We start from the raw sequence: 24,694 nt of genomic DNA, 5'->3' as shown, positions 1-24,694 counted from the left end.
TGGAAGGAACCCCAGAATTTATTTGTAAATAAAGTCACGCTCTTGCAAAATAGTTATGGTGTCAGATGAAAATACCACGGTGCTTTGATAGAAGCTAAAATGATGGTACTGTATGATTACTATATTTTCACATACCATGCTACAACCATCCTTCATGTCCAAAAATGTTTAATTTAAAAAAATGTCCGGCAAACACTTTTTGTAATTAATGTCAAAAAATTAAAAAATCATTAAGTATTTAATAATATTAGCTTTAAATAATGTTCAGTCATTTTATTTTATTGTAATGTTTTGAAACATCACATATCAGAATGATGCTATTTATATTTTTGCAATTCTTCTGGCTGCAGGAATTATTTATTTATTTATTTATTGCTTTTATTTAATTATAACCTCTGTGGCACTGAATGATAACTATATTCATATATCATGATAAAAGCATCTTATTTATTAATTTAGTATCAATTTATCAGTATTTTGTATGTATGTTTAGTTAATGTGTTTTGTGTACTGAAAAATTATATATATATATATATATATAATAGTATTTTATTTTAATTTAAATATATATATTATATTTTATGTAAGTATAAAAAATATAAGTTTTTTAAATATAAAAATATATTTAAAAAAATATTTTTGAAATAGTTTTTATTTTTAGTTTTGATTTGTTTTTATATTTTATTATATTATTTTTTTTAGTTTTAGTTAAAAATACATATTTGTAATTGTATTAATATTTGTGTGTATTTGTATATAATTTATATATGTATTATATTTTATATATTATGTATGTTATTTTATATATATATATATATATATATATATATATATATATAAAAAAGGTGTGTATTGTATTTCATTATATATTATTAGTTATATTTAATGTTATATACTGTAATTTTAATAATATTATTATATATATAATAAATATATATGTTTAAAAAAATTGTATTCATTCGTATTTCAGTGTTCATTTTAGTAAATCATGTTAAACTACATGAAAACGAGCAAGGGCATTTTTATTAGTTTTAGTTTTTTAAATATTTATGTTATATTTTTAAATATTAATTCATATATTTTTATTATATACATATTACATATATTATAATGTATATATTATTTAAATTATATAGTATAATTTTAATATTATTATATATACATACATACAAGATATAATTTATTAAATATTTTTTGAACATTTTTATTTTAGTAGTCATTTTAGTACATCAAGTTAAACTAAATGAAAATGAGGTTTGCTTGGCAGCTAGCTGAAATAAAATTTTCTCATATTTGATTTCATTTCAAGTAACAAAAATAGTTTTATGGTTTTAGTTTTAGTCCAAAAATAATCATGGAAGTTTATTTTTAGTTAGTGTGAGGTAAATGTATCAAAATAATAACATCATATTTAATATTTCTTACCTGATCGGTGTAGACAGGTAGAACCACGCTTCAGATCGGAGACAGTCTGAGTACCCAGAAGGCCACGCTGATCGTGGTGCACACGGATGGAAGCATCGTGGACGCCACTGGGCTGAAAGGCAATGCAACACCTATGACACCTGGTAAAATTGACTATAAAGCTAGTCTTAAACTCATTGAAATGCAGTATTTCTGTATGCGTTTCTGTTCTTCCCTCTAAGGTCCTCAAACCCCGAGCACCCCTCTGACGTCTGGACATGATAAGGACGTCTCTAAGTACAACTGGGATCCGTCGGTTTATGACAACGAGCTCCCCGTGCGCTGCAGGAACACCAGTGGGATTCTGTACAAAAACAGACTGGGCTCAGGTACACAGCTGTCACTAGAGGGCGTCACACCACTAAAACTAATTCAGCTGTGTGTTCAGAAAGCTCTTAGGAAGTGTGCAAGAAAATCAAACACATGATCATCTGTGGGTTAAGAAGCTGTCAGGACAGTAACAACAGCTGCATCCTAATTTGCATACTTATATTACACAGTAGTATGTTCATGTTTGCATGATTTGGGGGGGAAAATGTAATTGCGATTTTTATGGGGAAGAAAGTGATTTAAAACACACAAAAAGACTTTTGGATTGCTGTGCTTGTTTGTAGGGCAACACAGTTTGGTAAACATTTTGTGATTATAAATGAATATAGCAAAAAAAAAAGAAATAATAAAGAATAGTAATAGTAATAATTAATAATAATAATAATAATACTATAATATAAATATACAAATACATTTTTGATTTAACAAAATAATATAATTTTATGAATAAAAGATGATTTAAAACATAAAAAGTGCACAATTTGGTCAAAATGTTGTGGTTATATATGAATATGGCTATAAAATAATAATAATAATAATACTTCTTGTTGTTATTATTATAAATATATATAAAAAAAGATATATTGCTATTGTAATATTACACAATAAATAGATAAATAAATTAATTAATCAATACATTTCTGATTTAATAAAATAATGTAATTTTTCTGAAAAAAAGGTCATTTAAAACATACTTTTGGTTTGCTGTGCTTGTTTTGGTCAAAATTTTGAAATTACATATGGCTATAAAATAATAATAATAATTATTATTATTATAGTTCTATAAATAAATATATAAAAGTTACCAAATAAAAAATAAGACATATTGCTATTTTAATATTTTGTGTAAAAAATAAACAAAGACATTTTTGATTTAATAAAAAAAAAAAAATTCTGAAAAACAAAGTGGTTTAAAAAACAAAAAAACTTTTATTTGCTGTGCTTGTTTGTAGGGTTGCACAATTAAAAAAATAATAATAAAATGCACATTTAAAAAAATTAAAATTTTGATATATGAATATGGCTATAAAATAAATAAATAAAAAATAATTAATAATAATAATAATAATAACTGTTATTATTTTCTGAATAAGTATATAAAAGTACCAAATAAAAATAGTATATATTGCTGTTGTAATATTTCACAAAACATTTTATGTTTATTTTTATTTAATTAATAATATAATATAATAATTATAATGTAATTTTACATTTTACATCTAAAATGTCAATGCTAATATTTATCGCCATCTTAATTTCTTAATTTTTATTCATTAAAATTGTAATTAATTTATAAATTATTATTGTTATTGTTGTATTCATATTTTCATTTAGCAGTGAAATATCACAATAGTAATATTTCTCATCTTTCAAATTTTATGTAGTAATAATCATAGTAATATTAATAAAAAGTCGTAATACCAATTATTATTGTTGTTATTATTATTATTTTACTTTTTTAATTAAAAAAAACCAAAAACAGCAAGGAAAGTTCTCATAGCCACTCAACTAACTCAAATAATGAATTTTAAATGAATTAATTCACTAGATGATAGTGATTGTAAAGGTAACACTTTACAATCAAGTTTCATTTGTTAATATTACTTAACTACATTAGTTAAAATACTTGATTTAATTAAATGTATTTAAATTATTTAGTTGACCTAAGCTAACATAAACTAACAAGGAACATTTGTGTTTTATTAACTGACATGAACGCTTTTGAAGTTCATTGGAAAATAGTATACTATTTGGGTTGCTTTAGCGTACTGTTTTCTACATACCGTGATTTAAGACACTCATTCCTGTTCAAGGACACATAATATCAGAATTGGGACAGAGCCAATGACTGATCTTTAACCTTTGACCTCAGGAGGCAAGGGGCGTTGTATCAAACACAACAATAACTGGTACACCCCGACTGAGTTTGAGGGTATGTCAGGGAGAGCGAGCAGCAAAGACTGGAAGAGAAGCATCCGCTACGCTGGCCGACCTCTACAGTGTCTCATTCAGGTCAGACCGGCCTTTGGAGGCCACACACACACACACACACACACATAATCACAACAGAATATGCACACAGTATGACCCTTTCCAAAAAAAATCCCCAGAGACTCTTTCAGCAGAACAGCCCGGACCTGTTGCTATATTTGACTGCTGTGTGTGTGTGTTTCGACAGGAGCGCATCCTGAACCCTCATGCAGCGTCCTGTACGTGTGCGGCCTGCTGCGATGATCTGTCTACAGTGAGTGAAATGGTGACTCAATCTCATTAATCATATTCATACCGCTGACCTGGGTTAACACATACTCAAGACGAAAAATTAATAAAGGGTCATCGGATGCCAAACTCACTCACTCATCACTCACATGTTACTTGAACATAAATGTGTGTTACAGCCACCCTATTATGATAAAAATCCAATTTTAACCTAAGTATGTTATAGACTTCTCATTAAAACCCTAAAGAATCATATCAACTTGTGGAAAAAGGGCATCCGATGACCCCTTTAAGAAAATGACCAAATTAATGAATTCAAAGGATACAAAAATATTTTTAAAAAATTATACTTTGAAATAAAATATATAAAATAATATAAATATATATTGTATATATTATTGTGTGTATATAGTAAACCCTTTTAAATGAAACTTGAAACTCAGTAAAAAAATAAAAACTCAATAAAACTCAATAAAAAATATTACAAAATAATAATAATTATTAATAATAATACAATTAAATATATATATATATGTATATATGTATGTATATATATATATATATATATTTTTTTTTTTTTTTTTTTTTTGTTTAAAAAAAATGTAGTAAACCCTTTTAAATGAAATATAGAAATGGGATTTATATAAACTATTAGTTATATTTAATTATAATAATAATAACAATAATTATATATATATATATATATTTATATATAATTATTATTATTATGTATTATGTAAAACATTATTATGTATTATTATGTAAAACATATAATGCAAAGGAATAAATAATCTAAGTAAATATATATTATTGGGTAAAATGATAAATTGTGAGGTCATTTAAATAGCAAGCTTCCTGAAGTGAAAGTGTGTATACATTAACAATGTAATTTATATATAATAAATGATTATTATATAATACTTATACAAACAATTGTATTAAAAATATATAAAATAATAAAAATATATAAATACAGATTAATTTAATTTAAACAGTATATTCATAAGTAAATATTAATATTCTGTAAAAATAACATGATATAAATAAGAAATATATTTTGAAATAATGCACAGTTTTATGTAAATGTCTAAATTGTAAAATTTGTAGCTTAACTTAGTAAAATAAATACATAAATATGTTATTATTACATAATAATAATTTATATAACACATTTATGTATTTATTTTACTGAGTACTTTTACTGAATACTTTTAATATTATTACATAATAATAATTTATATATTAAAAGTAATAGAAAATAATAATACAATTAAATAAACATTAAATACAGATAAAAATGTTTAAAACAAGTAATTTATTTATGATAATAAAATTAGATAAATAAATAGATAAATAAATAAATCAGTATTAATATTATGTAAAAAATAAACAGCATATGAATGTTGCATGTCAGTTAGTGCAATTTATGTTTTTGACAGTCTTACATGAAAAAGTCTTGCATATTTCATTTAGCTTACATAACAAAACTCCTCTTTCTTTGCCTGTTTCTTCTGCAGTGTACGAAGGACGGATCGTTCGGAGGAGAGAACATCACCATGGTAATTTGTAATGTCTGAAGTCTCAGTCGAGATGTCTTCATATCGCTCTAGAGACTAATTCTGGATTGTGGTGCCCTACAGACGGGCCCCGTCAGACTGTTCGTCCCTTATAAAAGAAGGAAGAAGGACAGCGAGCGGGCAGCTTCTCCAGAGAAGAAGGAAGTTCAGTCTCCAAAGAACATTACCCTGGCTCCTGGAGCAACATGTAAGAGCCTTAATGTCCCCCTCTTCCTCTTCACATTTATTCCTAATATTAACATCTAATCAAACATTGCCAGTCGACATGGATTACAAGGTGTACCTAGTAATAACATCAGTTTAAACCAGGTCTCCTGTCATCAGATGTTGTTGAGGAAAAAAAATCATTTTGCAGCTAAATGAAAATAAAATGACTTCATTTCTTAATGAACTCACCATCTTTTTTTTAAATAATGTTTGTGTAAGCTAGCAACTAACATCACAAGCTGGTATTGATGTAGTGTATTATATATACATATTTACATAATTCTGCATAAATACGCACATATATAAATATATATATGCCATGTATATACATATACAATAATTATAATTCATTAAAATAAATGATATGAGACAATAAAATAAATTATTTAAAAATATTAAATAAATAAATAAATAAAATCCCAAACCAAAATTGCTTATTTTCTGCTTCTGACTAAAATAAAACATATAAATAATACATAACATGTAAATAATATATAATACACAAATAAATAAATTATTAAAAGTAGATAACAGAAAACAAAATTAATAAAAAAAAAAACACAAAAACAAAGTGCACTGTTTTCTACATCTGGCTGATGCGTTTTTTTTTCTGACTAAAAACACATAAATTATACATAATACATAAATAATATGTAATACAAAAAATTAATAAATGAAATTTTTTTTTTTTAAAAACTAAGTGCACAATTTCTACATCTGGTTGATGCATCTTTTTTCTGACTAAAATTTGAATAATACATAATACGTAAGTAATATGTAATACACAAATTGATAAATTAATAAAATAAATAATTAAAAAACTAATTTAATAAATTCAAAAAATCAAAAATCAAAGTGTATCATTTCCTGTATCCGGCTGATGCATTTTTTCTGACTAAAATAAAGCTTGGATAATACATAAATAATATGTAATACACAAATTAATAAATTAATCAAAAATCAAAAAAAAAAAACTAATTTAATAAATAAAAAAAATAAAAAAACAAAGTGTATTATTTTTTGCATTTAGTTGATGCACTTCTTTCTGTCTAAAATAAAACTCATAAATAATATGTAATACATTAATAATAGGTAATACACACATTAATAAATGTAAAAAAACCAAAGTGCATCCTTTTCTACATCTGGCTGATGCCTCTTTTCTGATTAAAATAAAACTCATAAATAATACATAATACATAAATACAAATTAAATAAATTCAAAAAATCAAAGTGCATCATTTTCTGCATTTGGCTGAAGCATCTGACTAAAATAAAACAAATAATACATGACAAATATGTAATACACAAATTAATAAAAATAACTTAATAAATCCATTAATTTTCTGCATCTGGCTGATGCATCTTTTTTTTTTTTAAGATGTCAGTAATTGCATATTGTATTTTAGTCAGGTGCAGAAATAGTGAATTTTGGTTTTGGATTTTATTCATTATTATTATTTTATTTATTTATTTTCTATTTTGTAATAATATATTTTCATTGTATGATTTATTTTAATCAAGCAATATAAATAAATTTTAATATTATATTAAATTCTGCAAAGGAATACATTTTTTAAAAATATATTATGAAATAAAATAAATAGTTTTATAGTTGCATCTAAATAGTAAACCCTTTTAAGTGAAACTTAAAAATACAAATATACAAATGTGTATTATTTTCATTTTTGTATGAATATTATGTAATAATATTTATTATTCCAGTATCCAAGGATATATGTTTTTAATATCGTTGGTTATGACTCTCAGGTGATTCTTTTGTGAGTTTTCTTATATCGAACCGCCTGACGTCTTGTAAAGATCAGGGAGTGGGTAATTCTCTCAGGAGACACCGGAAATGGCTCATGACTGTCTATCTGCTCTCAGTTACAGTGACTCCATCCGGACAGATCACCACAGCAGGCACGTTGACCTTTGACCGAACGGCGACAGGAGAAACTGCAGCTATCATCTCAGACAGCCCTGCGCCCGCTGACGTCTTCACCAACACAACCGGTGAGCAGTGCCTTCACAAATACGACAGCCAAAGAGTGTTTTTAATGACTAAAACCACTTACTTGTATGCAGTATGAATTTTGTGCAGACATTCGGTATGCATTAAGTATGTATATTCACTACATTTGCCAAAATTGTGAGGAATACTGTATCCCACAATGCAATGCACGTGGCAAATTGGCAAAAGTTGAGGCATTTTTACTCAAATGTTCAAAACTGTATCCACTTGTATACTGGATGAGCAGAAACAGCCAATCAGATTACAGCTCTGCCAGAGCGCTTGCGTTTTTTGTGTGCAATTTGCATCAGAGGGTCATTGACTGGTCCGTCGGCGGTCTGTGATTGTGCCATTTGAGGTTGAGATTCTCTCCCCCTCTGAAGCCCAGGATTGGCCTCTTTCTGGCCCGTTTTTGGCTGGAAACAAAAGGGCTGTTATTTTTAGGCCCCTTTTGTATGAGACGGAGGCCGTTTCGAGCTCAGCGTGAGACTCTGATAATGAGTTGTCCTGTGTTTTTTGTAACCCGTCCAGTTGGGGTGACTTCTGTTAAATGGCACATTTGTAGGACAGAGGGTATGTCGGGTCTGTCCTGATATGGGTCACGCTTGGAGCGTCCAAACCCATCCTGTGAGCAAATGACAGAAGACTTCATAACATCTCTAAACCAGTAATTCGTTTGTTATTACTTCAGAAATGGCGTTATCTGCAGAATTATTGAAGCTCTGCTGAAGATAATGCATTAACCTTTGAGATTAATTAAATGTTGAATGCTGTTAAATTCACTTAATTTTGTTTGAGCACATCTAGCTAATTTGACATTTCATTCTGTGCAACATTATTTTTAAAAACAGAACAGAACACTTGAAGACTTTGAAGTCTAAAACATGAACTCAAATAATCTTATTGTGAACGATTTATCAGTATGTTATGTCAAATAAGAAAAACACTGATAAATATTCAGTTATGATCCAATGAAATATTCCGGCAATTAATTACAGGGTTACAAGGTGCTTAAAGTGCTTGAAATTGACTTTTTGAAATTTAAGGCCTGGAGAACCCTTGAAAACAGCAATATTCCTGAAGAGGTACTTCAGAAGTGCTTGAATACAATGTATCTATAAAATAAGTGTTTAGTTTTTTCAAAAAGCATGTATCTTTTTCGCGCATAATTCATACAGTTTAAAAAACATCATTAAACATGGCTGAAGACGCAAAAAGAGGAACAGATGAACCAGATCAATCGAGTCATTTACGCTGGAACCGCTCCGACTGATTCAAACTCTTCACTTCAGTAGTTCATTTCAAACGATTCACTAGCAAAAGCCAGATTGAATTAAAAGAGCCATTCATTTTTAATTTTTAACATTGCTTGTAATGTTTTCTAAAAGCATGTAGTGATGGGCAAAATGGAGCTTTTCAAAACTCTGAATCAGTTAAACCATTATGCATCGCAAAACGTCCAATTGGATCACGTTGCGAAAGATTTGTTTCAGAACAGGACTTCGGAGCGGGTTCGTGAACCATTTGACTTAGATCAGGACTTCAAATTGCATGTTGTGAATAGTTTGATTTGATTGGAACTTTGCGTATCAGCTGATTCAAATCAGGACTTCGGAGCGGGTTAGCGAATCATTTGATTTAGATCAGAATGGGTTGAATGATTTGAATCAAATTATTCACAATTTGAAGTGCGATCAAAGCCGAATGATTTGCGATGTGCGCTCCAAGTCCTGATTTGAAATCATGGTTCAAGAATCATTATTCTGGGAAGCGTTTCCGTCGTTGCAAATGGAGTTCAATGGAACTTACAACCATAGTTAGGTAACAGTGCTTTTGGGAAATTTTGGGAACTCCAGATCGGGACTTCAGATCGTGGATCGCGAATCATTTGATTTAGATCAGGACTTCGGAGCGCAGATCGTGAAGAATCATTTGATTCAGATTGGGACTTCGGAGTGGGTTTGTGAATCATTGATCGCACCGGGTTCGTGAATCATTTTGTTGATTGAATGATTCAAATCAGATGATTCACGATTTGAAGTACTGATCTAAGTCAAATGATCTACATCAAAAAATCAGATGATCCTAATCCTGAATGCTAATCTGAAATGATGGTACATGAATCATTATTCTGGGTTGCGTTTCCCAAAAACAACTATGGTCGCAAGTTATGTCGTTACAAATGGAGTTCAGTGGAACTTATGACCATAGTTCGCTAACGATGCTTTTGGGAAAAGCACTCTAGATCGAGACTTCGGAGCGTGGATCACAAATCATTTGACTTAGATCGGGATTTCAAATCACGTATTGCAAATCATTTGATTTATATTGGAACTTTGCATATCACGTATAATTTGATTTAGATCGGGACTTCAGAGCGGGTTTATGAATCATATCTCAAATTGAATGATTCAAGTCAAATGATTCATGATTTGAAGTCCCAATCTTAATCAAATCATGATTTGTGATACACAAAGTTCTGATCTAAGCCAAATGATTCGCAATCCATGCTCTGAGTCCTGATCTGAAATGATGATTAGCGAATCATTCTGTGGTGCGTTTCCCAAAAGCAACTACGGTTGGAAATTCTGTCATTTCAAAGAGAGTTTAATGGAACTTACAACCATAGTTAGCTAACTATGCTTTTGGGAAAAGAACTCCAGATCGAGACTTCGAAGTGTAGATTGTGAACTTCAGATCGTGACTTCGGAGCATAGGTTGTGAATCATTTGATTTAAATTGGAACTTTGGAGCAGGTTCGCAAATCTTTTGCTTTGGAACTGAACTTCAGAACACGGAACATGAATCAACAGGAAATCAAATGATTCACGATACACAAAATTCCGATCTAAGTCAAATGATTCACAATCCATGCTTCGAGTCCTGATCTAAAATGATGGTTCGTGAATCATTCTGGGGTGCGTTTCCCGAAAACAGTGTTGGTAGCAAGTTCCGTCATTACAAATACAGTTCAATGGAACTTATGACCATAGTTAGCTAATGATGCTTTTGGGAAACAAACTTCAGATCGGAACTTCAGAGCATAGATCACGAATCTTTTGATTTAGATCGAAACTTTGGAGCAGGTTCGTGAATCTTTTGCTTCAGAACGGAACTTCGGAAAGCGGATCGCAAATCATTTGATTCAGATCAAGACTTCAGAGTGGGTTTGTGAATCATTTGATTAGGATTGGAGTGGGTTTGTGAATCATTTCCGAACTGAATGATTCAAATCAAATGATTCATGATTTGAAGTCCCAATCTTGATTTGCGCTTCGAGTCCTGATCTGAAATGATGGTTTGCGAATCATTATATAGGGGTTTGTTTCCCGAAAACAGTGTTGGTCGCAAATTCCATCGTTACAAATAGAGTTCAGTGGAACTTATGACCATAGTTAGCTAACAATGCTTTTGGGAAACGCACTTCAGATCGGAACTTTGGAGTGTGGATTGTGAATCATTTGATTTAGATCGAAACTTCGCATATCGCAAATCATTTGATTTAGATCGGGACTTCGGAGTGGGCTCGTGAACGGATTGAAACAGGTTTGTAAATCATTTTGTAAATTGAAAGATTCAAATTAAAAGATTCACGATTCGAAGTCCCGATCTAAATCGAATGATTCACGATATGCAAAGTTCTGTTCTAAGTCATGATTCACGATCCACGAGTCTTAATCTGAAATGATGGTTTGCAAATCATTTTTCAGATCGGGATTCAGAGCGTGAATCATGAATCGTTTCATTCAGATCGGGACTTTGTGCGAGTTCACAAATCATTTGATTTAGTTCAATACTTCAGAACGTGTACGGCATCAGTGGAAACATTAAACAATTACAGCAGTACAGTTATAAAATAAAAATGAAGAAAAAAGAAAGAAAGTATTTACTTTCAAAGTATACAAGTCTTTATATCTGGAATCTCATTCTGATGGCACCCATTCACTGTAGAGGATCCATTGGTGAGCAAGTAATGCATTAATCCATTTCTCCAAATCTTTTCTGATGAAGAAACTAATTTACATCTTAAATGGCCTGAGACTGAGTAAATTTTCAACACATTTTCATTTTGAGGTGAACTATTCCTTTAAGTACAAAACTACAAGAAAATACTGACAGCCACTGATTCCATACATCACTTTATATCCATCGTTCAAAGTCTTTCTATTCTTGTCTTGCTCTCTTTTCAAGAGCAAGGATCATGGTTTGATTTCTGTCTCAGGGTTCATTTCTGAAGTTGAGGGCAGTCGTCCAGTGTAGTTGTTTTGCTCCAGGCAGCGTGACCTCCAATTCAAAGCGGCTCTGTGTCACTGATCCACCACTGTGCTCTGTGTCTCAGGAAATCATCGTTCTCACCTTCTTTTTATCTCTGTCAGGTTGTGTGTGTCCGAAGTGCTTCAGTACCTCTCTTTTAAAGCATCCTGACCTTGACTCGCTCGGACTGATTCAAGAAAATGACCATAAAGAAAGTATGTCCACTGCCCTGGACCATAATATTACAGAGAAAATTCATTTCTGACACAGAAATGGGTACATATTTTCCAAAAATATCCAAAAAGTGGTCATGTAGGGGCAGTGGCCTGGTGGTTAATACACATGATCAGACGTGTTGTGTGTATATAATTAATATCCTTATTTTTTAGTTCCTTTAGTTCAGCTTAAACTTAGTATATATATATATATATATATATATATATATATATATATTTATATATATTTATATTTATATATATTTATATATATTTATATTTTATTTTAATTCACACAGTCTATCTATCTTTCTGTATTTGTTTTACTTTTAAATAATTTATATATTAAAATAAAAAGCTAAAATAAAGTTCTTTTTATATTCTTTTATTTGTTTATTTTCTATATTTATTTTTTTTATTGTAATAATTATGTGTCTGAAGTTTTTATTCACTTGTATTTCAGTTTTTGTGATTTTGCTACATCAAGTTAATCAAAATTTTTATTTTTTCATTTTTAATTAAAAATTTTAGATTAAAATAAAAAGCTAAAATAAAGTTCTTTTTATATTCTTTTACAGTTTGTTTATTTTCTATATTTATTTTTTTTATTGTTTTTAAATGTAATATTTTAGGAACTAGCTTAAATAAAAATGTTTATATTTAATTTTATTTGTACAACAGATGTCTATTAATAAAAGTGACAAAAAGGCCAAAAATAAAAACTACAATTTATATTCTCTCTCATAACCTCTTCATTCTGTTTGAGCCCCCCAGTTCTTTAGATACAAGCCATGTTTCGGTTAGCAGATGCTTTTGTCTCAGAAATAAGGGGATACATTGAATTTACTAACAGCAGGACATGTCATATCTGTTGAATTATGGGACATGTTTGAGGTTCAAATTCTGTATATAAGGCACATGTTTCTGTATATTTTATCCTGTAGACAAAGAAACACAAAACGGCACTGAGATGTAATGGGGAGCAATATACTCAACATGAAAATGTGTTCGTCTGGGTCGAGTGCAGGACTGATAGTGTCCTTTCCTGTCTGTCCGGCCCACATTCCCGAACCTGCCTGGCCTTTTATAGAACAAAATATTTAAAATGAAATGTGGGTCAGGGTTAAAGAGAGCTCAGATGAGGACGGACTGTTAATGTACTCGTCAAGGTCGTACCTGTCAGAACACTGTTCCCCTTTACACAATCGCATCCCAGAGGAGCATTTAATCACTCCAAGGTTTTTCATCACTCAGGAGACATAGGTTAAGCATTATCTCGAATGTGTGTTTCTCCTCAGTGTTGACCACACTTCCTGCGCTGGCCATGGTCCCTCAGCAGGCCGTGGTACAGTCTAAACCCTCTCCGGCGGGGCCGCTCATGAACGGGCTGGAGACGGCCGAGCAGCGGACGTGGCTTTACCTGGAAGAGATGGCCAATACGCTGCTCAGCAACGTCCAGCAACTCAAGGTCCTCATCGCACAAGCCAAACAAGCCAGTCAGAGCGGAACGCATGCAACCATCATCCCAGAGAAAAACAGCAACATCAGAAAAGAGGTGATACAAATACTTTAAACAATCAGAGCCACAAAACTCCTAAATATTTTTTAATCTCAAACGCTCCTCTTGTCTTGTTCTCCTTGAACTCTGTGTATTCTGGCTCAAGACAGTTAGGGTATGTCGAAAAACTCCAATTGTATTTTCTCCCTCAACTTCAAAATAATTTCAAAATCATCCTACATCGCTGCAGAAGTACCGACCCAGTCTTTGCAAAGTGAACATGCAAAGAAGATCAAACACCCTTAACAAAAAAGGTAAAACAGTGATATAGGACGATTTTGAAGTTGAGGGAGAACATGAGATGGGAGTTTTTTGACATACCCTAACTGTCATCAACAGAATTTTTTTTTTATTGCTGAAGAGTTGACATTTTTTCTTCTGCGGTCTAATGTACAGACATGAATTTACTTTTCTCAAAGCCTGAGGCTTTTTCCATAAAAAGTAACTAAGTAACACAGTTACTTTTTTACGGAGTAACTCAATATTGTAATGCAACAATATTGCCTATAACACTGCCTATAAAGAAGGTTATATAATATATTTATGTATTTCCTCTCGCAGTCCTTTCAGAGTCAGTTGTCACTCAGTGAAGAAGCTGAGGGGAAAATCACTGAAATTATTATTAAGGTAAGTCTTTCTCTATCACTCTTCATTGTCATATCAGTGTTTTGTTATCATTATTATACTATCATATTTTTTATTAATATTTCGAGATCGTCTTTATTTTTATTTGTTTTCATTTATTTCTGTTTCTAATATTGTAGTGTTTTTGTCATTTTTATTAGTGCTTTTTTTAAATGTCTATATCAGTTAAGTTTTAGTTTTTAGTTATAGTTTTACTTATTTTATTACTCCAAATTTAGCTAAAAAAGATAAATGTTGCCTTAACAACTAGCTTAAGTTTATTTGTTATTTTAGTTAATGTTTATTTTATTTCAAGTAATGATTTTTTATGGTTTTAGTTTTATACACTACAAATCAAAAGTTGCTTTAATGATTTTTAATGTTTTTAAAGATTTTTAATTTTTTTTTTTTAAAGAAGTCTCTTCCACAGCAAAAGCAGTAATATTGTGAAATATTATTATTATTATTATTATTATTATTACTATATTGAAAACAGCTGAGTAGATTTTTTTTCAGGTTTCTTTGATGAATAGAAAGTTCAGAAGAACAGAATTCATCTGAAATAGAAATCTTTCATAATGTTATAAATGTATTTATCATCACTTTTGATCAATTTAAAGTATCCTTCTAAATAAAAATATTAATTTTTATGATTTCTTTCCCAAAAACAATACTGACTCCAAGCTTGTGAATGGTATAGTGTATAATACTACCAAAGCATTTTATTTCAGATAAATTCTATTCTTTGGATCTTTCTATTCATCAGAGAATCTTAAAAAAATGAACTCAACTGTAGTAAATATTATTATTAATAATACTAATATAATAAAATAAATTCTTGAACAGCAAATCAGCATATCAGAATGATTTCCTAAGGATCACTGAAGACTGGAGTAATGATGTTGAAAATTTAGCTTTGATCACAGGAATAAATTACATTTTAAAATATATTCAAATAGAAAGCAGATATTTTAAATAGTAAAAATATTCACAGTATTACTGTTTTGCTGTACTTTGGATCAAATAAATGCAGGCTTAGTGAGCAGAAGAGATTTCTTTAAAAACATTAAAAATCTTACTGTTCAAAAACATTTGACCGCTAGTGTAATAACCCTGGCTACATCTATAAAGACAAGAGATGTACATTTGATGTACATTTTCTTGTGTTGTTTGCACAGAGGTTTGTCAGATGCTTTATTGCATTTACCAGCTAGTGTAGTTTAAAATAATACTAGTCTAATAATATTAGCTTATTAGGTTGCCAAACAGCCTTAGCAACAGATATGCAAGTACATTGAGTATTTTTTTCACAGTACTGATCATAGCTCATCAGATTTAATGGACCAGACCTTAGAGTTTTATAATGTGGCTCATGTGGGGCTCTGCTGATGTAGTTGGCGTTGTCAGATGTGTGTGTCGCGATAGGGCCGGACGCCGGCGGTGTAGAAACCCTGACCGTCACACACCATCACCCGCTGTGTTTGGCAGGTGCTTCGGTTCAGATGTGACAGAGAAAGAGAGTGAAGCAGGACTATCAGAATCTGCAGCTGAAAAGCAGGAGGGCTGAAAACACACAGAGGCTCCACAGGAAAACGCCAGTAGATCCCAAAGTGTTTGCTTGTTTAAAATGTTAGACAAATGAACATTCTGACATTATTTACTCAGTTGCACATTGTTCAAACCTGTATTATTGTTTTGTTTAGTTTTTTTTTGCTTGGATAAAAGAGGATATTTTGTCCAGACTGCACTAAATTCACAAAAAGGTTTTGAACAGTAAAAGTTTTTTAATGTTTTTTTTTTTTTTTTTTTAAAGTCTCTTCTTCTCAGCAAGCCTGCATTTATTTGATCCAAAATACAGCAAAAGCAGTAATATTATGAAATATGTTTACTATTTAAAGTAACTGTTTTCTATTTGAATATATTTTAAAATGTAATTTATTCAAGCTACATTTTCAGCATCATTACTCCAGTCTTCAGTGTCACGTGATCTTCAGAAATCATTCTGATATGCTGATTTGCTGTTTAAGAAACATTTATTATTATTATTATCAATATTGAAAACAGCTGAGTAGAATTTTTTCAGGTTCCTTCGATTAATAGAAAGTTTAGAAGAACAGCATTATCACAGCTTTATCATCATTTTTGATTAATTTAAAGCATTCTTGCTAAATAAGTGTTATATAGTTTTATATACACTGCCCTCCAAAAGTTTGGAAACGCCCTAGAAAAGTGGGGTTTTGGACAATATTGGCATGAATCCTTTTTAATTTGTGATCATTTTGCACTGATTAGGGACAACACAAACTACGAAAACATATTTGATTACATAAACAATTTATACGTAGAAAAAACTTACATTTTCGATTCCTCAAAATATCCACCATTAGCAGCTATTACAGCTCTGCATAATCTGGGGCTGAATTTGTTGTATTCTAAACTTAATTGGCAATCAATTGTTGAAGCTATTAAGGTGTGCTGACCCAAAAATCTTTTAAAAACCTGGGCCAAGTTTAAACCAGTAAGCAGGCATCACAGCCGGCAAAGAGGCATGTGTGACTTTGACATGTGTATACTGCCATTATTATGTAATCAAAATGAAAATTATTATTGCTGGTCTTCAATGATAATGTCAAATTACTTTAATGAATTTGCACCAAAAAATGATAAGGATTTCCAAACTTTTGAAGGGCAGTGTAGTTATATAGTTTTATTTATTTATTTTTTATATACTTGCTCCAAGCTTTTGACTGGTATAGATAAATGCTGATCTTTGAATCTTTCTATTCATCAAAGAATCCTGAAAAAATGCACTCAACTGTTTTAAATATTGAAAATAATAATAATAAATGTTTCTTGAACAGCAAATCAGCATATTAGAATGATTTCTGAAGGATCATGTGACACTGAAGACTGGAGTAATGATACTGAAAATTCAGCTTTGATCACAGGAATAAATTACATTTTAAAATATATTCAAATAGAAAACAGAGTATTTCTATTAATAGTAACACTAGTATGTTTTCTTTTGTGTTCCAGCACACGTGTGTGAATTGCGGTCGAGAGGCGTCCAGTGAGTGTACAGGCTGCCATAAAGTCCATTACTGCTCTGGCTTCTGTCAGCGGAAGGTAAGCCCAGCCCCAGCATTCACCATCGTATCACAGCAGGTCCAGCCTCATTATTTTTGGATCCGTTTTTTTTTTTTTCTGCAGGACTGGAAGGAGCATCAGCTGAGCTGCTGTCAGCCGGGCACAGCCGTCAGCATTCAGGAGGACACTCAGATGGAAGTGGAGAAAGGGAAGGCCTAGCGTTTTAACCACAGGACCGCCACGTATGAAGTTTAGATAGGTGATCGCTTCCGTTCATGTGTTTTAGTTTAGCTAAAAAGCCTCGTAGTAGCAGCTCCCTTACACACTGTGAAATATAAAGCATACGCGGATGACGTCTGTACTTTCTGTACCATTTGAAGGGTTTCACCATCTATAGATTTTATATGTGAAAATAATCCTTGAAGGGATAGTTCACCAAAAATCATTTACTCATCCTTATGTTTTGAGCTCATAATTTCCATAAAGTAAAGACATAAAATGACCCGTTTTTAAGCTCTCATTGAGATCTTGTGTGGTGTAATATAACATAAATGATGTCTCCTACTAAAATATGTAGTAGAAAACCCATTAAAGATTTACATTATCTAAAAATTCACAGTTTTATACATATTTTGGGATGATGTCGAATGGTTGCACTCTGTGAGCTATTGGCGCTACCTGTTGCCATTTTTACTGCAACACAACTCGGAAAACACAATATAAAACACTGATACAATGCAATGTGTGGTTTTGATTGTAATTTTCAGTCGAAGGTCAACAAGAGAAGCAATGCAACTGCTTTTCCTAGCTATAAGAAGGGGAGAAAAGAATGGGAAGATGCCTGTGGACGAATAAAACTTCCTAAAGACCCACGTGTTTGTTTTCTCCACATTATCCCTGATGCCTTTGAGGCTTTTAGTAGATTATAGCTACTGAAATCGTACAAATGGCAGAGACAAGAAACGCTAGATGCCATCTTTGCAGGATGTAAACATGTCAACGCTTGTCATGACGCTGCAGCCACTGAAGAGTTTCTCAGTGCAGATTTCACTCAATATCCAGGGGTGTTTAGACTCCTTGTGGGAATAAATTGATAGTACAGCATTTGGTTTAAGCTTATGCTTATATCCATCGCCACCTGTAAGCTCTTTCAGTAGCTATGGTCATCGTATCAGTATTTTATTTTTGTGTTGTGAGTTGTGTTGTGGTAAAAATAGCAATGTAGTAGCTCACTAAGTGCAACCATTTGACGTCATCGAAATAATGGTGCCCCCCATAGTCCAAAATATGTATAGAACTGTGGATAACGTAACATAATAACATATTTCAGTAAGAGAATTGTGAAATATAACCTCGCAATTGTAAAAAAAAATTTAATTGTGAGATTTAGTATTACCTATTTATTTCCATGGTTTCTTGCAGTTCTGAGTTTTTTTGAAACAGAGTAAAAAAAAAAAAAAAAAAAAAAAAAAAAACAGGTAACTGCGACTTTTTATCTCGCAATTCTGAGAAATAAAGTCAGAATTGTGATATATATTAGGTTTTTGCTAATTTTTTTTTTTCACAATTGCTTTTTCCCCCTCAAGATTGGACTTTATAACTCACAATTGCAAGTTTATATCTCACAATTCTGAGAAAAACAATCAAAATTGCGAGAAAAAAATCTGAAGTGCAAGATATGAACTCGCTTTTGCATGAAAAAAGTCTTTATCTTGCAATTCTGACTTTCTCGCAATTGTTTATATAGTTTATATTAGGCTATTCTGAGAAAAAAGTCAGAATTGTGAGTTTATATCTCACAATTCTGAGAAAAAAAGTGGTGGAAATGGGCTTTCATAAATGGCTTTCATCACAACTAAATTTTTTATTTTTTTAAATCATTGGCAGAAATATGCAGCCATACAATCTCATTCATGCATACTCATTTTGTTAATGTTCTATATTAAAATGTTTTGTGCACGTTATACATTGAAAGGAAATTAACTCTTATGGAAAACTTCTTTGATACTTTTATTGTGCTTTTTCACTGTATGTCAAAGAGGAGCTTAAAAATATTATTTTGTGTCCTACGGGAGATAGTAAGACTAGTCTAGAACAACATGAAGTTGAGTGAATGATGACAGACTTGTTGTTTTTTTTATATATTATTCCTTTAAATGGACAATAATATAATTTGACAAACTAATTCTAATGAAGGATTGCATTTTTACAGTGTTTTCAAAACAAGACAAAAATAAATGGGAAAATCAGAGTTTTTTCATGCCTCTTTATTCAATGAATTTTTGATTTGAGGCCACGTACACGTGAAGTGCATTATAATGATAACCTTTTATAATGGGTATGACACATTGCGGAGATTAGCTGAGCTTTTCTCAGTGAACTGCCACACAGCTGACCCGTGTGAAATAACCCAGACCTAAACCTACGCAAATTCTAACCTCATCTCCCATTAGTCAAAGGAACAAAACCTCATCATTTTCATGACTTTTTCCATTCTATTTCTGACCACTAGAAGTTAACAGGCCATTTTGCTAATGAAGTTGTGTGACCTCGATATGTAAATGACCTTTGTTGTGATTGGTTAATCTCTCTTTGCATATGAAATGAGTATTCTTGTTAAAAATAAACTTTAGCCACTCTAATCAGCGACAGTACAGTTGAAGTCAAAAGTTTACATACTCCTTGCAGAATCTGCAAAATGTTAATTATTTTACCAAAATAAGAGGGGTCATACAAAATGCATGTTATTTTTTTAGTACTGACCTGAATAAGATATTTCACATAAAAGACATTTACATATAGTCCACAAGAAAAAATAATAGTTGAATTTATAAAAATTACCCTGTTCAAAAGTTTACATACTCTTGATTCTAAATACTGTGTTGTTACTTGAATGATCCACAGCTGTGTTTTAGTGATAGTTGTTCATGAGTCCCTGAACAGATAACTCCCTGCTGTTCTAAAGAAAAATCCTTCAGGTCCCACAAACTCTTTGTTTTTTCTGAAATCTTTCCAACAATGACTGTTTGATTTTGAGATCCATCTTTTCACACTGAGGACAACTGAGGGACTTGTATGCAACTGTTACAAACGCTCACTGATGCTTCAGAAGGAAACACAATGCATTAAGAGCCGGGGGGTGAAAACTTTTGAAATTTGAAGATCAGGGTAAATGTAACTTATTTTGTCTTCTGAGAAATATGTAAGTATCTTCTGTAACTTCTGAAGGGCAGTACTAAATGAAAGAATATAATAATATTTAGGCAAAATAAGAAAAATGTACACATCTTTATTCTGTTCAAAAGTTTTCACCCCCAGGCTCTTAATGCATTGTCTTTCCTTCTGAAGCATCAGTGAGTGTTTGAACCTTCTGTAATAGTTGCATATGAGTCCCTCAGTTGTCCTCAGTGTGAAAAGATGGATCTCAGAATCATAGTTATTGTAGGAAAGATTTCAAAATATACACAAATGCTGAAAAAACAAAGAGTTTGTGTGGAACCTGAAGGATTTTGCTTTAGAACAGCAGGGAGTTTATCTGTTCAGGACAAACAAGGGACTCATGAACAACTATCACTAAAAACAAAACAAAAAACACATCTGTGGATCATTCAGGTAACAACATAGTATTAAGAATAAAGCATATGTAAACTTTTGAACAGGGTCATTTTTATTAATTCAACCATTATTTTCTCTTGTGGACTATATGTAAACATCTTTTATCTTATCTTATTCAGGTCAGTACTAAATAAAAACTAACATGCATTTAGTATGATCCCTCTTATTTTGGTAAAATAACATTTTGCAAATTCTGCAAGGTGTATGTAAACTTTTGACTTCAACTGTATGTATTCATTTTTATTACCTCACTGTAATTGGGTTATCTAGTCTAGCCACTTTTTTACAGCTCATTTGCAATAAACGCTCTTTTTTTCATGTTGATGTTTTGAGTTCTGAAAGTTACAATAAGTTTTCCTACTGCAGTGAACTTTCACTTCCTTCGAACTGCCATCTTATAACGTGACCCATTTGAAGTGTCTGATTCTGATCTGTGGCGCTGGAAGTGTTCAGACACTTTATTACTTGTGCCAATTTTGAGTTAGTTTCTTTAGAGGTTTCGAGCTCAATTTTGGAGGATATCTGAATACAATACAAGGCCTCAACTTCAGATTTCCCACGAGCACCCTTGGCTGATAGTTTGCCACAGAACGGTGTTTTTATTACCTCCCTTTTGCACCTCGGTGTCTAAATGTGAATCGATACAAGGGGATAGAAAATTGTTGGGGGAATTATGGGAAGGGCACTCAGCGGCTTCAGCCAAAGCCAGAAAGCCAGTGAGCGACGGCAGAATCATCTAAAGAGACACATCCGAACCGAACGGCAGTGGTTTTCCATTTCGTGGGTCAGTGAAGCAACAGATGCTACACAGAACAAATACAACAGTGAGTTTTATGCCATATTTATGGCATATAATGTTGTTTAAAAGGCCTGACCTAAAACACAAAAACGGATTCCATTGCCTAAAAGTTTACTATTGTAATCTAACTAGATAATCACAGTAATAGTAATAATTCAGCTTCTGTGGTAATGGGCAAATGCTGTCAGGAGAGGTTAACCTGTATTGAAGCCGGAACATTCTGTCTTCAAAAGTCTTGAATGAAGGGTCTCGGTGCTTCAGGGAAAGATTCTCCAGGGTTGTCTTGTCAAATCTTCCTCCTTTCACTCACTCTCTGTCTTTCTTTACATCTGTCTCTCATCATTTCTTGATATGTTCTCATATCAAGGTCAGATCTGTTTTATTGCTCTCTTAAAAACCTGGAATACAAAAACACCCTCGTGAGAATTTATGTCTGTCTAGGACGAACTGAACAACAAGGACCTTGCAGGAGGTACTTTGTCTTTGGAGGTCTTTGAAGGTCTTTTAAATTGCATATTGTAGACCAGGATTACTCACCCACATGTTAATTTTTAGTTTCTTGTTTTAGATTCTGAATAAATTGACATTTGAATTTTCCGTTTAAGTTAATGTATTCATGTTTGTTCCCTTGTAATATTATGTTTATGTTGTGTATAATCTGAAAAATCTCATGTGTAGGACGCATTTGAAGCTGAGGAAAGTCAGATTTGGAACGACATGAAGGTGAGTAAATGATTTTTGTGCAAACTATAGATGCTTGTTCATTTTTATCTCAATGTAAGTAAACTAGAAAACTCACTTTTGTGTGTACATCTATATTTTCCACCCGATCTATGTTCTATTCATTCCCCTCAGCGGGAGAGAGCTCAGGAAAATGGGGGTTTTTCTCAAAAGATGAGGTGCAGTCAAAGTGTTTCCTCCCGGAACCTGTTGAGATCTGACATTTACACTAAAAGCTTTTTCTTTTTTTCTGACATTTCAATGTTAGTAGTGGTAATGAAGGCTGTATTAGGGATTCTGCTTAGAAGGTGTTGCTTTTTTCCGGAAAGGTGATTCTGGTGTGTTAAGTTTATTTTTGGAAAGCTGTGGTGACCCTGGAGTGGAACTTGTGAGAGGAAGGCCACTGATTCTTCAAGAAAACAGGTAATTTAACCTTTTCATAAACCCTTAAGTTCCTTTGAAAGTCCTCAGATGTCTCATAGAGCATTGGGGTGGGGCTCTTTTGAGCTGAGCCAGCAAGCAATCACCTAAAAGAGCCTAGAAACACAAACAACCAATCAGAACACCTCAGTAACCGCATAGCCATGGTCTGGAATCACCCAGAATGCCTAAACAACTGCCTAGCAACGGTGTAGAAATAGCCAAAACAGCCTAGAAACTACATAGCAATACAAACAACCACCCTGGAAACTGCACAGTAGTGGAGAAAACTGATCAGAGCAGCTCAGTGACTGCATAGCAATGCCCCAGCAACCACCCAAAACACCCTCACAAACAACCACTTAGAATGCCTAAGTAACTGCATACCAATGATATTGCAACCACCAAGAATGCTCGATTAGATTGGGGCGCTTTAAAGCTGAGCCAAAAACAACCAAACAGAACACCTCAGTAACCACATAGCATAGCATGGTCATGGTTAACAGCCTAGAAACTGCATAGAAACACAAACAACCATGTAGAATGCATAAGTAACTGCATAGCAACACCTTGGCAACCACCCGGAACAACCTAGAAACTGCGTAGCAACACGAGCAACTACTTAAAACACCTCAATAACTGTACATGAATGGTCAGGGAACCAGAGAACACCTTTGCAAACAACAGCCACTCAGAACACATAAGCAACTGCATAGCAACACCTTGGCAACCACAGAGCACCCTCACAAACAACAGCCACTCAGAACACATAAGCAACTGCATAGCAACACCTTGGCAACCACAGAGCACCCTCACAAACAACAGCCACTCAGAACACATAAGCAACTGCATAGCAACACCTTGGCAACCACTCAAAGCAACCTAGAATCTGCATAGCAACATGAGCAACTACTTAAAACACCTCAGTAACTATATATCAACGGTCAGGCAACCACAGAACACCCTCACAAACAACAGCCACTCAGAACACATAAGCACCTGCATAGCAACACCCTGGCAATCACTCAAAACACCCAAGAAGCTGCATAGCAACCACCTAGAACCCCCTTACAAATAACCACTTTGGTTGTTCTGCATAGCAACACAAGCAACTACTTAAAACACCTTAGTAACTGTACATCAACGGTTAGGCAACCACAGAACACCCTCAAAAACAACCCAAAAGTAACCAAAACACCCCAGAAGCTGCTTAGCAACACAAACAACCACTCAGAACACATAAGTAACTGCATAGCAACGCCCTGGCAACCACCCAGAATGCCCTAAAAGCTGCATAGCAACGCCCCAACAAGCACCCAGAATGCCCTAAAAACTACATAGCAACACAAAAAAAAAAAAATACTTAGAACACATAATTAAATGCATAGCAACATCCTGGCAACCACCCATAACACTCTCACAAGCAACCACTTAAAACACCTAAGTAACTGCATGGCAATGTTCTAGCAACCACTCTTAACACCCCAGAAACTGCTAAGCAACACAAACAGCCATTTAAAACACCTCAGTAACTGCAGAGAAACAGTCTGGTAACCACCCAGAACACCCTCACAAACAGCCTAAGTAACT

General features: G+C 32.5%; 1 protein-coding gene across 11 annotated transcripts in view; it reads left to right on the top strand.

The window, feature by feature from the left end:
- Positions 1–24,694, top strand: part of deaf1 (DEAF1 transcription factor) — a 30,637-nt gene that overhangs the window by 1,241 nt on the left and 4,702 nt on the right. For 2 of the 11 annotated variants that reach the window (XR_007825732.1, XR_007825733.1), the window contains exons 3-15: positions 1,439–1,568; positions 1,647–1,793; positions 3,668–3,807; positions 3,974–4,051; positions 5,532–5,573; positions 5,655–5,778; positions 7,686–7,814; positions 13,580–13,836; positions 14,401–14,466; positions 17,500–17,589; positions 17,674–17,809; positions 22,643–22,687; positions 23,014–23,107. Coding sequence is in view for 4 of the 11 variants with exons in the window: in XM_051099127.1 (XP_050955084.1) it covers positions 1,439–1,568; positions 1,647–1,793; positions 3,668–3,807; positions 3,974–4,051; positions 5,532–5,573; positions 5,655–5,778; positions 7,686–7,814; positions 13,580–13,836; positions 14,401–14,466; positions 17,500–17,589; positions 17,674–17,769 (1,299 nt within the window). In the remaining 7 variants the exon portion in view is untranslated. Of the gene's footprint in view, positions 1–1,438; positions 1,569–1,646; positions 1,794–3,667; positions 3,808–3,973; positions 4,052–5,531; positions 5,574–5,654; positions 5,779–7,685; positions 7,815–13,579; positions 13,837–14,400; positions 14,467–15,870; positions 16,093–17,499; positions 17,590–17,673; positions 19,029–22,642; positions 23,108–24,694 lie in introns of those variants that run through there. The other 9 variants (XR_007825731.1, XR_007825734.1, XR_007825737.1 and 6 more) reach the window with 9 other exon arrangements.

This window comes from Labeo rohita, chromosome 25 (assembly GCF_022985175.1).
Source record: "Labeo rohita strain BAU-BD-2019 chromosome 25, IGBB_LRoh.1.0, whole genome shotgun sequence".
Classification (NCBI taxonomy): domain Eukaryota; kingdom Metazoa; phylum Chordata; class Actinopteri; order Cypriniformes; family Cyprinidae; genus Labeo; species Labeo rohita.
This window is presented reverse-complemented; position numbering and strand designations above follow the sequence as displayed.